We start from the raw sequence: 16,344 nt of genomic DNA, 5'->3' as shown, positions 1-16,344 counted from the left end.
GCAGCCGCGGAGGTTGGCACCATCATTTCTGGTGGCGGTGCCGCCGCAAAGCTCCAAATTTGACCAAAATCAGGCCTAGCTGGAACAGCCCAAAACCCAGCCGTGGGACCCACAGCAGTAGCAGCTCCGGCAGCCACAGCTACATCATCCTTATTCCCATTTTCAATGTTTTCGTCATCTGACCGGAGACGTTTCCCGAGGATAAACGGCGCCGGTGAAATCATTTGTGATGATTTCTGATCAAGTGGAGCGGAGAGTGATGAAACAAGAGATGCAGTTGAGTTCCGTACCGATACAGATACAGTAGAGAAACTAGCAGGAATAGTACCAGTACCAGTAGCAGCTATAATTGAAGGCTCAGCTTGACGAAGCAGCCATTCGATAGTTTGTCCATCGGATTTGTGACCCAATTCACGAGTAAGCTGAAAAACTCTTGCAGCACATACAATTGGCATCCTTATACGTCTTCCTCTACCATCAACCTTACTATGCCGGTCTTTTACCGGCGGTTTTTTCACTGTTAAAGCACCATTTGTACCAACCCCAGTAGGCGCCTGTTGTTGTTGTTGTTGTTGCCTCTGAGAATCAATTATAGCTCCATTTCCCTCTGCAGACGTCGACATTAGAAGCTCAAAACACTAGCAGCAAAAACGGTAGTGGTGGAAAATTACTGGGATTTATCAACAAACAAAACCCAACAATAATTGAAAATCAAGTCCAAATAGAGTACTAATATGGGATTTGTGAGCTGAATTGAGCAAACCCCAACAAATAAAAAACAACAAATAATTGAAAATCAAGTCCAAATAGAGTAGCAATATGGGATTTATGAGCTGAATTGAGCAAACCCCAACAAAGAAAAAAACAACAAATTCACCAAGCTCTGGAAAACAGAGCTGAATTAAACAAAACCCCAAACAAAGAAAAGAAAAAACTTTTACAAATCAAGAAAGCAGCTTCATTTGAAATTTCAAGTAATAGAAAAAGCTCTATTCATAGGAGAAAAAAAAACAGAGCCCAAAACAACAAATATGTAAAAAATACTTATCAAAATCAAAAGATTCACCACTCAAGTATAGTAGAAAAAAAACAAATAGTATGTAAAAATAGTAGAGATACAACAATGGAGGAAGCTAGGTAGGGGGAGGGGGAAGAGGACTAATGATTGAGAAGCAGGAACTGGTGGTGACAGGAAGAAGGTCACATGGGTGGTGGGGACATTAGTACTACTCTCTTACACATATATTCACAGCTCATCCCTGCTAGCAATCCAGTACAGTACCCACTACCCTCTTTCACGCGCTCACTCCTCTCTCTCTCTCTCTTCAATCTTCACATTCACACACAAATTTTCACCATCTCTTTCCATTTTTCACACTTTCTTTCCGTGGTTTCTTTCGTCGGTCAGTCGACGTTCGATTAAACTTGAATTTGCGCTCTCTTGATTAAAAATGAAGGAGTAACTTATCACTATATTGCAATTTTTATAGTCGCTTTCTTTGGATGTATGAAAAATCTCCTAACTTTGAAAATGCATGTTTTTTAACTTGATCTTAACTGGTAATACATATTTCAATTTATTTTTATTGATATAAGTAGACACGCCTTAACTAAATTAAGGTTTTACTATCTCTTTAACTTTTTCTTTTTGTAATTTTGTGCATCTTTTTTACTTACGTGGCATTCAAATATCTCCTACACGCTTCAATTGTGCGGGGTCATGGAGTATGTCACGTAAGACAAAAGGTGTATATAATTAAACAAAAGATGAGTTCAAGGAATAATAGGACTTTAGTTTAGTTAAGATATTTCTCTGAAATCGATCATAGTCTATAGGGGTATTTGTGCATTTTCTCCTTTTTTTTATTGTGTTTCACGAATAATTAACTAACACATGAATTTTGGAGGAGTATGTCTAGATGTTGTATATTTAAAATTGAAGATTTATTTAACAAAACTAAGATTAAGTTTAATGTATTTTTTGCTAGATTTTATTTGTACAAGTCAATCATAAATTTTAAAATGTAGTGTATTCTACTTCCTTTAGTATTCTTTATAGGAATATTGTGAAACTATATACTGTGATTTATGTATCATAATACATATATATGTGTATTAAAAAATTTAGTTGCTACTATCTATTTTTACACTTATTCACCATATTTTGGATGTTAGAATTTCTCATGCATAAAACATATAATTTTACATATATTTAATATACATTTGTCACATAATTAGTTGTTAGTCTCTCTCATACTTTGAAAACACATATATTGAATTAATTAGTTTTAAATACACTTACATTTGATTTTACATATATTTAAGAAAAAATATATCGTAAAGTCATTCGAATGAATCGAGTTCACATTTCAACTAATTAGACAATTTATTACTCTGTTCCCCTTCCTTCTTAATCGCTCGAGTTACTTGAATGTTAATTCGATTTATTCCGATAATTTCATTAATAATTACTTATATATATATATATATATATATATATATATACCATAAAATTGTATTCATACAATATCAATTAAATTAGATTTTGCATTCATGTGATATGTACTCAAGAAAGAAAAATATTATTAATGAAAAAGGAGAATAAAACTTAGGTATATAAAATTCCCCATTTTATCATAATGTTATCTTTTAGGAAAAAATAGGGAGAATTTAAGCTTTAAATTTTGTCAGAGTGGGTCATATTAATCCGTACTGTGGACCAAAAAAGTCTCCATAGAGGGAAATTTTAATTTCAAGCTAAATTTTTTAATACATATTTTTCCTATTTTTATTTAAAGTTAAAAAAAAAAGAAAAATTGGTCCCCCTACATTTCACTATTTAATTATTATTGTTGTTAGGTTGGTGGGTCCCACAATTTGTTTAAAAATATGGCCCACAAAGTTATGTATATTTTTTGTATCAATAATTGGGTTTGTTGAGGCTTGAGTTTTAAATGACTTGACTAGTCTACTTATTTTATATATAAAAAATTGAAATAAATTAATAACCAAAATGGTCAATAAAATGTTGCATGTGTTCCAACATGGTGGTTAATGTTTAACCAAAAGTAAATAAGCTTTGAACACTTCAAGTCTATCACAAAGAGGAAAAATAGATAATTTTTAAGCGAACTCTTTATTTTCGATGCAAATGGTATATTTTATTTATATGTTGTTATGTAATCTTTGTTAAGTAATACGTATTATTGTATCAATGTAAAGTTGAGATTAAATTATTTAACTTGATGGGAATAGAAAATTTTAAAGTAGACTTTTCATTCATAAGATATAGATGATTGATAGAATTTTATAATACGTTGTCGAATAAATTCTAATTTCAAGGATCTCAAGTTCGCATGATTCAAGCTTTCAACGAGAAGCATTTGATATTATGTTTTGAAGAGGATTGAACTCCTACACGTTTTTGCTTACGTAAAGGTAAGATGATCTGAGTATGTGTAGAGGAGGTGTGTCAATGCTCCAGTTAGGAGATGTGAGAGATTAGTTGTAGCCTGTAAGGGCTAACTTGAAAAAGTATTGAGAAGAGATGATTAAACATATGAAATGACGCGACTTCATATTACAGAATTGACTTAAATAGGAAGAAGTTGAAGTCACGTATTAGAGTAAAAGGTCAGTAGGGATAGAGTGTTGTCTTGTTTAAGCTTCTTAATGCATGTTGTAGCACTAGTCGTACATTTGTTGTAGCTCTTAAGTCTTATTATATGTTGTTTATAGTATCTCTATTATCATCACATTGATTTGTTGTTATTTGTTCTTCTTGTGTAGACAATACAACTACGATCTTTTATTAAACGTTATGTTTTCTTCTTTTATTAGTTGGTGTTGATGAGTGGAGAGTCTTTTGAAAACATCTTTTTACCTCCACGGAGTATTGATAAGATATGCGTACACTTTATCCTCATTCAACCCTACTTAATGAGATTTCACTGAGTATATTATGTTATTTTAAAAGATAAAACAAAATAGGTCAAAAAAACTCACATATTTTTTTAAAAAATACTTTTCTTTCGTACCAAACACATCGAAAATGCTAAATAATTTGAGAATATTTTAACATAGAATTGGTTATAGCAAAATTTGGTATTGGATGAAGAAATTTGTCATGGTTGTTAAATTGTCAACATCAAAATTTCAAATGGATAAGGCTCGTTAAAAAGGAATTATTATTATGGATATTAAGTCATAATACACCAATAATTATTTTTTAAGAATTTGATTCCTTCTACCTTTATGTGCCTAATTGTAATTAAAAAATTAAACAAAATATATGACCAAATGGGATAACTCACAAACACCATAGTGGATTATTAATTAATTAATTATTAGATAATAATATGCATGAAATAAGACACGAGAAAATAACAACAGTCACTTACGTATGAAAGTAGTTTTCAAAATAAAATTTTAAAATATAGTTTTAACCAATAAAATCCAAACAAAAGTATATTATAACTAAGATTTTAAAATAAATTAATTTCCTTTATAGTCCTTCAATAATTGAGAAGATTCTATTATATTCATTTTTAATTTCTTCACCATATAATTATTCAAGATTATTCAACTTTATGGTTTTATAAAGTCTGTTTCTCTAGCTAGATTGATTAATTTACATGCCATGTCATAATAATTTTTTTTATTTTTTATGTCAAGGAGAATAAACGTTACATGACATGTTATTTAAGAAATCTCATAAGAGAATGAAGTTTTTGTAAGACATAATATTATAGTTAGAATGACTTTATACCAAAAAATTCAAAAAAATAATTTTAAAACTTAGATAATTATATTGAGAGAAAAATTTAAAATATAACTTTAGTGAAATCTTTACGATACTTAAATGATCATTTAATCAATTAATTCATTTTATTTTAAATCTATCACAAATATAAGATGATAATCGACTTCAAAAGTTAACTTATGAAGGAAGAATAGATAAAGTCTATATAAGGAAACTAATTTCTCATTCGTTTTTATCTGTTGAAAAATTTCTTAACACTCCCTGCACGCTCAAATCTCGTTAACTAGAGCGTAAACAATATAATATAGGAATCCAATTATATCAATAAACAAGGAAATAGGATATATCTGACTTTAATATTATGTAAAAATAAATCTTAAATTTAATTTAATCCCAAAAGTAACTTATAAAAAGAAAATTGTCTAAATTTTATATAAAGAAAATTGTCTAAATTTTATATAAGGAGATCAATTTCGTATCGATTTCGACGTAGACTTCTTAACCATAAGAAATCATTTTTCTTTCAAAATAAGAATAAAAATATATAGTGGATTCATATAAAATTTTATTAATTGTTTTGGAGCCCAAATGTCAGAGAACTCAATTTATTGATTTTTGGTCCCAACTTGCAATGTTAAATAAAGCAATTTCCCTTTAAAGAGTGAAATAAGATTTAAAGTATTATATTATTGTTACTCCAATTGTATTATCTGTTCCCCAATTTAGAGACAAAGCAATTACAAAGTCATTCTATCATTTTCTTAAAATAAATAACCGAAAAAAAAAACATTTTTAAATGTGTGTCTAATAATTAATAAGCCTCTATTTTTAGTTATTTTGATTTTTTTATCTTTTTAGAGAATGAATAAATGTTTCATGTGCAATTATATTCAATGTCCATATTCAACTCTCCTTTTTCTCATAAATTTTGAAGTTAAAATTAACTTTGTGCAAATTTTTAAAATTTTAAATAGTATTTTGTACCAATATTTGAAAAAAATTAAAATTTTATGATTAAAAATTTCAGCAACTCAAGTCTGAAATAATTTTTAAGAACTTATTTCAGCAAACTAAACTGAGATAGTCGAGCAAGTTGGTGATGTGTGGATAGTTGAGTTCTTTGTCAATTAGACCTTCAAACTTTAATTTTTTTCTTTAGGTATCTGTTACATTCGGTAATGTGTCAACGTGTTCTTTTTATTATCAAACTGAGATGAACTTGAGAGTTAAGAACAGTAACCTTCGGCGATGCTCTTTCCAATTAACGTTGATTGAAACACGCTTAGACGGTTATCATAAATTGAGATGTCACAATTAGAAGAGAGAAACAAAGCATTTCAAAAAATATTTGAAAATCAACCTCTAGACTTATAATTAAATTTTATGACATTTTTACATTTCATTAAATCACTAAAGGCCTTAATTCTTATTGTTATCCCAATCTTCTATGATATTTAAAAAAAGAAACAATAAGATATCCGATATAATCTTTATCTCACCTTAAATATGAAATAATAATCCCACAATTTTTATATAAATAGTAGCTAAAATAATTTTAAAACTAGCCAATACATCAACTTAAACATGAAATAAAAGTAATCTTAAATTTTATTTCTAAATTATTATTATTCTTTTCATTAGATGTTTATTATCCATCATCAAAAAGCGATTCGATTCGAATTCACACTAAAAGATCTCACATTTGAAGATAAAACATTTCAGAATAAAGACGATTCAATATTTCAAAAAAAACTTAATCTCGAAACATCTTATTAAAAATAAATAAATACTTATTAGTTTCAACTCCAATATAATCGTGCTTATTAATGATTATCCTTATCACACATATCAAACGAAATAATCAAATAAAATCAAAATTCAAATACATCAAGGGGTATTTTGGTCATGTTCTCTCTCAGTTTACCACGCAATAGCAAATAGGTGAGTCGTGTCCACACGCGCCAAAGAAAGCGCGTGGAGCAGTCTTTGCTGAAATTGTTTTAATGCACTCAGTAGACAGTGTAGAGTACTCAGAGGTGACTCATGTAATACAATTTCCCAAATTAGACATAAAAAACATGAAAATTACGTAATTTGCCACTATAAGGTTCACACGTACACATAGCTCGTATACGGTTAGTCGGTTACATGTAAAAACAAGGAAAGTAGACGTACAGCACGTGTAGTATAATGACGTCATAATTCCATTTATTAGGTCATAATAACAAAAAAATAATTTTTTTTTATAAAAATGATAATAATAAAACAATCTCATCTAGTGTTTACAAAATCAAATTATTCTTTTTTCTTTTAATAACCTTTTTCATATTATGTTATCGTTATTTTTAATTATATTTCTGATTAAATATTTTTTTTGAGTCAAAGGTCTACTAAAAAAATGTCAAACCCGATTAAAATAGAATTAAAGTATAGTGTTATTAATGTTAATAATATCATAATTTGCGTTTATATTTATGTCATTAACAAGAAGAGCAAAGATGTTTTTCTATGAAAAAAAGATATCATCTTTTATGTGTATTCATCTCAAAATGATGCTAATTTTATTTCTTTTATAACAACTTTTTATTTATCTTGTTGCTTTTAAAATCCTATATTTTATTTGAGGCGAAAGTATATCAAAAACTTCCCGATCCATAAAAATACTGTTAAAGTTTGTGTGTATGCTATTATTTTCAGATATTATACATGAAATTGCACTTATTATGCTATTTTTATATATATGAAGAAAATTCATTTGAAAGTGAAGCACTATTTATAAAAATAAATGTATTTCATAAGCATTTATTTTAGACTTATTTCTCGATTAAAAATGATAGAAAGTATCTATAGATTACATATATTGGAATGATATTAGGTGGAATTTATTATAAAAATATCATAAATAAATTATCAAAGCAACTAAAATGATGGAAATAACTCAAATGTAAATAGGTTTGTTATATATTTTGTTTAAATTAACTTAAGTAAGTGGATTTTAGAATTTAGTTTGGAAAATATTTTGCTTTCATATTGGAGCCATTATTTCTATTGATATAATAATATATAAGTACTTTGAATTTGGCAAAATGTGAAAATAAAGATGTGTGGTCACAATCCATAAAAATAAACTATAGATAAAATTGCTCCACAATTTGAAAAGTCTAAAGCTAGCACGAATAAAAATGCATAAGTACCATCTCAATCTATGTTTGAAATCTCAGAGACACATTTATACTATGCTAAGGTTCTATTATCCCCTGAACTTATTTTATTAATAATTTTCTACCCCTTTTAGGCCTACGTGGCACTATCTTGTGGGTCCACCGCTGGTTGACTTTTTCTTTTCAAACTAGTGTCACGTAAATCGAAAAGGGGTAAAAAATTACTTATAAAATAAGTTTAGGGGGGTGATAGGACCTTAGTATAGTATAAGTGTGTCTCTAGGGATTCTGGCATAGGTTGAGGGGTACTTGTGCATCTTCCCTAGATAAAATGTACATATTACTTCTTATGAGATTTGAGTCTGACTCTTAGTTGATTTAACAAAATTTAAGAAATCACGGGCTTTAACCGTATTAACAAAACTTATTGCATTTTTATAAATCGAAAGATATTCATTTAGAAAAAAAAATTATTATGTCAATTTTTTTTTTAATTTTTCACCAAAATGCACTCAAAGAAATTTCAACAATCTTCATATGCAACTTCCATTAATTTAGATATTAAATTGTAACTTTCATTAGTTTAGATATTAAATTGTCAGTAAGTCTATGTCCATAAGTATAAAGACCAAAGAAAATGCATCAAATGCAAATAACATGACCATTAAAATCATGCAAAACGTGCAACATATATACATACTTTTTATATTTAATTCGATAAATTAAACACTATATTAATTTTATGATAACTCTTATAAAATAATTAATAAATTTTGACTTAGTTATGTGGAATTCATGTTGAATAAAAATTTCCTTTTGGCTGACCAATCCTGACCCTTATAATACTTTTCAATTACGATTTTAAATTAATAATTTTCTCTATAACAATCATGTTCTATAGACGTATTTTGATAAGTATTTTCTTTTGGCAAAAAATAAGAAGTAGAAAATTAGGTCGCGTTTTAATTTTCTGTCATGTTCGATTGATCAGAAAAACAAGATGGAAAGTAAGAGAAATGTATTCGATAGATGATATTAATTATCTTCACTCGGTCTGTAAGGTATTTTTTACAAAGAAATCAATTTACATTTTTTTTTAAGAAAATATTTTTCACGAAAAACATTTTTGATTAGTAGCAACGCACCTTAATTAGGCTGTACTTCTTAATGATTTAATTCTTTTTTTTTCTTATCAATGATTTAATTGACCGACATAAAAGAAACAAAAATTAATAAAACCAACTAAGTACAATTATTGTTTAAAAGGAACAAAGAAACAAAAATTATTAATGTTGATATCATTTTAATTGATTAACTTAATTAAAACAAAGAATAATACCCTACATAACTTTTTCTTCAATCATTTTCAATTTATTAAAACAGCATAACAAATGCTATGATTGTTTCTTCACAAACATAATTTAAAAATTGTTTAATAATAATATTTTATTAAACTTTATGAATTGTCTTTGTTTTAATTTAATTGAATTAATTAATCTTTGAATTAAGGGCGGCTAATGACTCCGTGTAATGCGGTGTTTATACAGCTTAAAAGATTATACTCTATGATTACCATGCAATTATTTAAATTTAATTTAAGCACACGAGTGCCTATATTCCACATTAGGTTAATACACTTTTCCCAAAAAGAAAAAAAAACAAATCAACTTTCTTGATTGTCAATCATGTAATAAGATTGTCATTTAACGAGCATCGGGTGAAAGCAGCATCAGAATTTAAAAATTATAAATTTTATGCTTTTTCACGAAATTTATGACGTATGAATTCACGACTCAATATCTATCATTAATACAAAAATAAAATTTAAGCAAAAATTATTATTTCGGTCCAAAGTCATAGCTAATGATCTAAATCCGCCCCAGCTAAGAAAGAATGATTAATCACACCATCCTTGATCCTAAACAAAAATGAATATACCTTACCCTAAATGATATCATATGTGATATGTGTATAAATAACAAACAAAAATAAAGAAAGTCGAGTTTCAAAAAAAATTGACTCTTTTGCGTACGCCACAATTCTGTGAATAATAAAGTATTTTGATGGAAAACACTTGTATTTTCTTAATGAGCTCATTTGACGCGAGTTGAAATTAAATGAGGTAAGAAATTTTCAAATATCAAACAACTAAATAAAACGACAAACAAAAGAACACTTATTTAAGCTTAGTCTAACCACTACAATAATGATAATGATTAATATTCACTAAACGACGATGCAAGATCTTTGGTAAGGATATTGGTGTGCTTTTTATGGGAGTTGATAATATTAATTTTTTAAAAAGTAAATGATAAGACATTCCCTTTCTAATCCATTGTTTAATATTGAGATTATGATCTGTGAATCATATTATATTTGTACTAATTAATTCCTCAAAAAAACAACAATGATTTGTAGGGCCCTATATAGAAAAAATGGGTCAATATAAAATATTCCTCGAATTTTTTATAAATATTCTTGTTATGATATGGGCATCACCTTATTTAAGTGCCTATTTATGTGGGCCTTTGTTTATCTATTTTCTGGGCTAAAATTCTAAAGCAACAGGCTATATTTAGAAAGGAAAAAAGGTAATTAATAAATGTACTCCTTCCGTTTGTTTCTTTTTATGTGACACCATTCATTAAGTTGACGTCGAATCATGTATTTGATAGCCACACCTATTCATACCTGATTGAACGTCAATTTAACGAATGAATAGGTATGGCTATCAGACAGATGATTCGACATCAAATGAACAAATGAATAGTTTAGTAACAGGAAAGAGAGAAAGACCTAAGAGATTCACTGCTATAATAGGCATTAAGCGCTACGCTACACTCATCCACAAGCCCCCAAAGAGATAGGTACGAGCCAAGAGCTAGCCTAAACCGGTTTAGGACTATCAGAGTTGCAGAACAACGATATCAAGAGCAGACTTTAGTGAAGGCTGAGGCTATCTGGGACGGGTTTGGCTAGAAAGCACGGGGATTTGTAGCGAATGTACAGCTACTTCTCATGCAGTAAGAGTGAATCCAATGTAGCTACTAATGAAAGAATTGCTTCTACCGAAGTTGTGTTGGTAGAAGCATATTTTTACAAGTACGCTTCTAACATATAGTAAAGTACACTGCAAAAATGGGGTCTGAGTACCCCCACTTGCAATACTAAAGCAAGACCAGCAGGGTTTTGTAATTGATAGCATCACCGTAGTAAGAAGGGGTTTAGCAGACGAGACTCAAGAGTCCAAGAGCATAGCATAAATGTTATGAAGTTCAATGCATTTTGAATGCCATAACCACACAAAGCCAACTCAAACCACAAGCATCATATAGGCTTTTTGATGAGAAAAATATGTATCAAAGAAATTCATCAACTATAGCAGCACAGGGATCGAGCAAAACAGTAATGCCAGATCAACTGCACAAGGACTAAAACAATCCGCAAAATTCGCGATTGATGAAGCATAAATGAAAACTTTGGACATCTGATGCAAAACATTCAGACAAACATCTTGCAATACTATCTGGGGTTTGTGTAGACCCTGTATCTATGTTTTAAGAGATGAAACCTAATCCTTTACCTTTGTAGCATTTTCTAATAATCTACCCAACAACTCCTCCAACTTTGTCATCCATGATACAACCTGCAAGCAAGGATACCACCTGTAAAACAGAGAAATCATTAATGATCAAATTTGACAAGGTATATTAACACATGACAAATCGTTTCCCAGAAAAATATGATACAAAATACATTTCAAAGTGGTATACCATGTTTGTATCTACAAAATCAAAAACAAATTTGTAACATCTCTGGATATCAGCAATGAATGTAGGAAAGAGTTGACAATTGAAGTGTATGATCAACATAACATAGGACATCAAACAGAAGTACCAATAAAGAGCATGAAATATTACCTAATTATTACTTTACAAGAGAAAGATCAAGAAGTTGTACCATTTCTTTTCATCAGAGATGATACTACATAGATGTTTACAGTACTATGTAGGTGTGATACGTACATCAAGAAGGAGCAAAAGGCAAAAGTGTGTCCTATTTCACCCTAAGGACTAAGGAAACTAGCAAGAAGTGGAACTACTTTTGGACTATTTACAATCTAATGCAACATTTTCAACTACTTCTCAAGAGCATCCAGAAGGAAGATCAGCAGAGTAATTAAGTGACATCGTTCACGGAATCCTTGAAATTGAAAGGGAGATTAGATATGATAAATTGGCTATGACCAATTTGCTTATTGATCCAACTAGCTTAACCCACCCAAATTTAGTCCAACCTGCCTATTTGACCCATATAAAACTTTAGAATTCAATGGTGAAACATCATTAAAAGCCATCACAAACCAAATACCAGCAAAGTGCACAAAATGAAGAAGACTGACAGATGTACAATCTCGCATCTAAGAGCTCAACAAAGGCATAAGTTGCAATTACTCTACCATCAATAACCTTGGAAATACATGGAAAATTAGATCCTTTGACTAAAGAAGGCTGAATACCCGACGCAATTAAAGGGCTATGGCTTTTGCTAGGGCTCATAAACGCTTCCTTACATTTATCAATAGGGTCCTGCCCTAGTCGGTCACTTTTCTGGGCCTTCTACGGATAAAAATACCGGGATAACCTCCTCTTTCCAACATTTGACCAATTTTATAGATTTGGTCCCTTGTTTCCAGAAATGGCATAATACACATATTGATGGCTAAGTATTTGTATGTACATATTAAGACAAATGCAAATAATTTCATACAAATAGAACATGTGTTATGTTGTAAATGCCCTTGTAGTTGCACAGTTATCAACATACAAGCATAAACTAAATACTAGTTCTGCCACTGAACGTTATCTGCAAAGACATTTAACAACTACACATGCAGTTCAAAATCACACATGTCGAGTGAGAAAGTTTGTCTCAGCAATTAATAGTAGTTGCGCTCTATCCGATAAGGGTGCAGATCTAGAGGTCGGATCCTCTATGACCTAATTTTTTAAGTTCGGGGATATGGATCCATGTGTGGATACGGGGTGCGGGGATTTGGCTAAACATAAGAGTTATAAAACCAAAATAATGATATATTATGTGGAAAACTCAAGGAGTGAATAATGATCAAGAGGAGAATCTTGGAATGAGATAAAAGAAAAGGGACAGAAATCATTGAATCTGTCCAAAAAAATTCCCTCGAATTTGGTCAAAGTACCCAAACCTAGTTGACCAGATCAGGTACTTATCCCAGCACAGAACCACGCCCATGTCGTCTCGACACGGTTTTGGCACCGAAAGCGAAGAGTCAAAGCAACTTAGGTTGTGCTACATATCTACATATGCTAATAACTTTATCAGTTGGTCTATACATAGAATACAAGCATATATGGGATTAATCACCACACTATTCCATAAGTGGAAGCCCCAAAGTTAAAAGTTGAAAGATTATTTTACCCCTTAAAAACTATTCCAATAATGTTCTTGTACAAAATGTAAACACATTATATTTTCACAATTAAGGCTACTCCATTAAATATGAACATTTTGCATAATTAAATGAGAGTTAAATTATATATTGTAGAACGTGTGTGCAAGTGTATCTATGGGTTATATATTAACGACTAAAGAGGATGGTAAATGTATTCAATTAATGTAACATAAAGCAGGGAAAAGATTTTTTTTTTGGGACGTGGCAAACTAGAAAAAAGATATTTTATAATTAAAAATGATAATAATGTCTCTTCCTATCCTTAATATACTCTTTAAATAAAGTGCAAATTTGAAAGAAAGAAAAGAGGTTCTGTTAATCTATCTTCAAAAGCAAAAGTACACAGGGAAACACCCACTACACGAGTAGTGTATCGGGTGCTCGAGCCCCCATTGCTCCCGATGAGAATTTTGTGTATATATCAAGAAAATCTGTAAAACTAATATAATCTATTCGTGAGCAGACAAAAACGAAAGTTCTTATGGGTGCTTTGGTTCTAGAGTTGAAATAAGAGTGCACTGATGCGTTCTGTTGAGGGTTCGAATCCTAGTAGGTGCTAACTATTAATCTTTTTTTGTTGGAAAAAAGGAAACAGAACTAATTCATACGTATACTTTTAACTGCTGATTCTTTTTTGCTCATTTTTTCTTTATTGTTTCCAATTATGCATTTGTCTTTCATTAACTAACTAAACTATAAAAACATTACAAAGCTTCCAGAAAGTAACCCTTCTAGGCTAGCAACTTTATCTTAAACAAAATGAGCACGCCATCTTCAAATCCTAGATCTTCCACTGAATGAACAGGCTATCATTATAATTCTATTATTTAAGTTGATTAAGTGGGAATTACAATCTAAGCAGAATGCCCATAAAAATGTGCGATCATTTTCCCCTTCTAATTTTGTGCAACTCATCACATACATATTGTAACCTTATTGAAATCATTTTTAAATGTTTATATTAATCAGCATGGTTGCACATGTCCGAGGACTTGTGAAAATATAAAACTGAAGAAATCGAACAGTTGTTAAACACATCTCCAAATGAACCTAAAATATGAATCAGTCTTCAGGTCCCTCTATAGCAAGTACCTCATCGGGTTCACGTAAGGACCAGCTAGACACTCTGAACATCAAACATGGACGTAGAAGTGGACCTAAATCGAGCCAGCGAATATAAATGAGCTCAACAGTTTCGGAATTAGGCACAGCTGATTGATTAAGATGTCTCATGAACACAGTTAGGGACATTCCAACTACCTAGTAAAATGCATAACCACAGTTAATCCCATTTCCTAGTCTAGAATTCCTTATATTTACCACAACTTTGGGTATATCAACTCATGACGTCAAGTACAACCTATGTTGCACGGACTCTTCAAAAATGCGAACAGGTGCGTGTCGGATTCGTCAAAGTAGTGTATTTTGAAGAATCCGAGACGGGTGCGACATCAAAAGTGAAGAGTCCGCGCAACTAAGAGTACAATAACTACAACATACTCAGTGTAATCCCACACAGTGGGGTATGGGAGGTTAGAGTGTACGCAAACCTTACGTCTACCTAGAGATGAGGTAGAGAGGCCGTTTCAGATAGACCCCCGGCTCAAGGCAAAATAGTACAATAACAGATAATGAAAGTACAATCAACAATACAAAGTAACAAAACAACAAGTAGGAACATAATAGTACTACAACAAAGTAATACTACAAACAAACTACACGAAATAACAGATAGTCACACAAATCGATGAACAGGTACAATTTTAGCTTCGATCTGCAAGTCACGTGTATAAATATGAATCAAATGAATTGAACAATCAAATTAAGACGATTACGGTTTGTATATCTCTACCTAGTTAGAATCCCTGTTCCGCTGCGCACGAGACTCAGATCATCCCTGGCTAGATGATGCTCCAAAACTTCCCAAAGGCCATGGCAATGATATTGTAGTAAACCTTCTCCCTGACCCCCCACTTCCAGAAGCAGAACCATCCCCGCTCGAGTCCCCATCATTGTCTCTTTGCCTATTCTCATTCTCAGGCTCATCCGTTGGCAACTCATAGCGACAAACCGGGCAAGAACTGTGCAACTCAAGCCACGGTATGATACAATCCTTATGATAAACATGCTTACAAGGCATCTGTATCACATCTGACCCCATCTCAAAATCATCCTTACAAACAGCACACTGTGCCAGTTCAGAACGCATCAATTCCTCATCAACTTTGATGGTAGGGAGCCCCTCCACCGCTGCTCTCGACGCCGGAGGAGTCCCATATCGGTTTGGATCATTTTCTGCCAAATTCTGGATCAATTGCTCAAACCCGGGTCCAACGAAATAGTCCCCATAATTCGCCGGCATTTGGAGACCACTACCCCCGTTACCCCCCTCGATAACGAACTCGAAACTAGCCCCATTAGCTCTTAGAGCAGCCAGATGAGTCTGAAGAAACTCAAATGGATTGAAATCATCAGACCCGGTGGACATTTGCCTAGGGTTTCGGTTTGAGTTGAAAAAAGCAGTGTATGGGGAAACACGAGAACCGGTGGCAGGAGCAGAATGCTGATGAGAACCGGTGGTAGGAGCAGAACGCGGACGAGCACCCATGAGTAAACTACTCAACAAGCCCGGGTTGGGGAAGTTCGGAAACATTTCCGGTTCAGGGTCCGGCTCCTCGTATTCCTCGACGAAATCACTGTTGCAAGTAGGGCAGAAGAGATCGCCGGTAGGAGAAGGGGTAATGGTGACGGTGTTACTGCATTTGTAGCAGAAATACAGCGCTGCGCCGCCGTCGGCGACGGTGATTCCGGCGGAAGACATTTTGATTCTCAGAACAAAATGGAAATGAAAGAATATAGGGGCGGTTGAATAGTCAAAATATATATATATATTAAAAAAAAATGTAAAACCTATTATAATTTATTTATTT

The 16,344-nt window shown here is 31.6% G+C and overlaps 2 protein-coding genes across 2 annotated transcripts in view; both read right to left on the bottom strand.

Annotated features, from left to right (window-relative positions):
- LOC107017480 (transcription factor TCP7-like) overlaps nt 1-1,404 on the bottom strand; it is a 2,453-nt gene extending 1,049 nt beyond the window's left edge. The window contains exon 1 of the mRNA XM_015217691.2: nt 1-1,404. Coding sequence (XP_015073177.1) covers nt 1-623 — 623 coding nt within the window. The 5' untranslated portion in view covers nt 624-1,404.
- A 9,825-nt stretch (nt 1,405-11,229) lies between these two features.
- LOC107016024 (E3 ubiquitin-protein ligase RING1-like) lies at nt 11,230-16,273 on the bottom strand. The gene is made up of 2 exons (XM_015216498.2): nt 15,267-16,273; nt 11,230-11,588 (listed from the first exon to the last, which is right to left on the bottom strand). The coding sequence occupies exon 1, from the start codon at nt 16,233-16,235 to the stop codon at nt 15,306-15,308; it is 930 nt and encodes a 309-aa protein (XP_015071984.1). The 5' UTR covers nt 16,236-16,273; the 3' UTR covers nt 11,230-11,588; nt 15,267-15,305.
- Nucleotides 16,274-16,344: the final 71 nt, after the last annotated feature.

The sequence above is a fragment of the Solanum pennellii genome, chromosome 4, assembly GCF_001406875.1.
Source record: "Solanum pennellii chromosome 4, SPENNV200".
In the NCBI taxonomy this organism is placed as follows: Eukaryota; Viridiplantae; Streptophyta; class Magnoliopsida; order Solanales; family Solanaceae; genus Solanum; species Solanum pennellii.
Note: the sequence above shows the minus strand (reverse complement) of the source record. Positions and strands in the feature narration are given on the sequence as shown.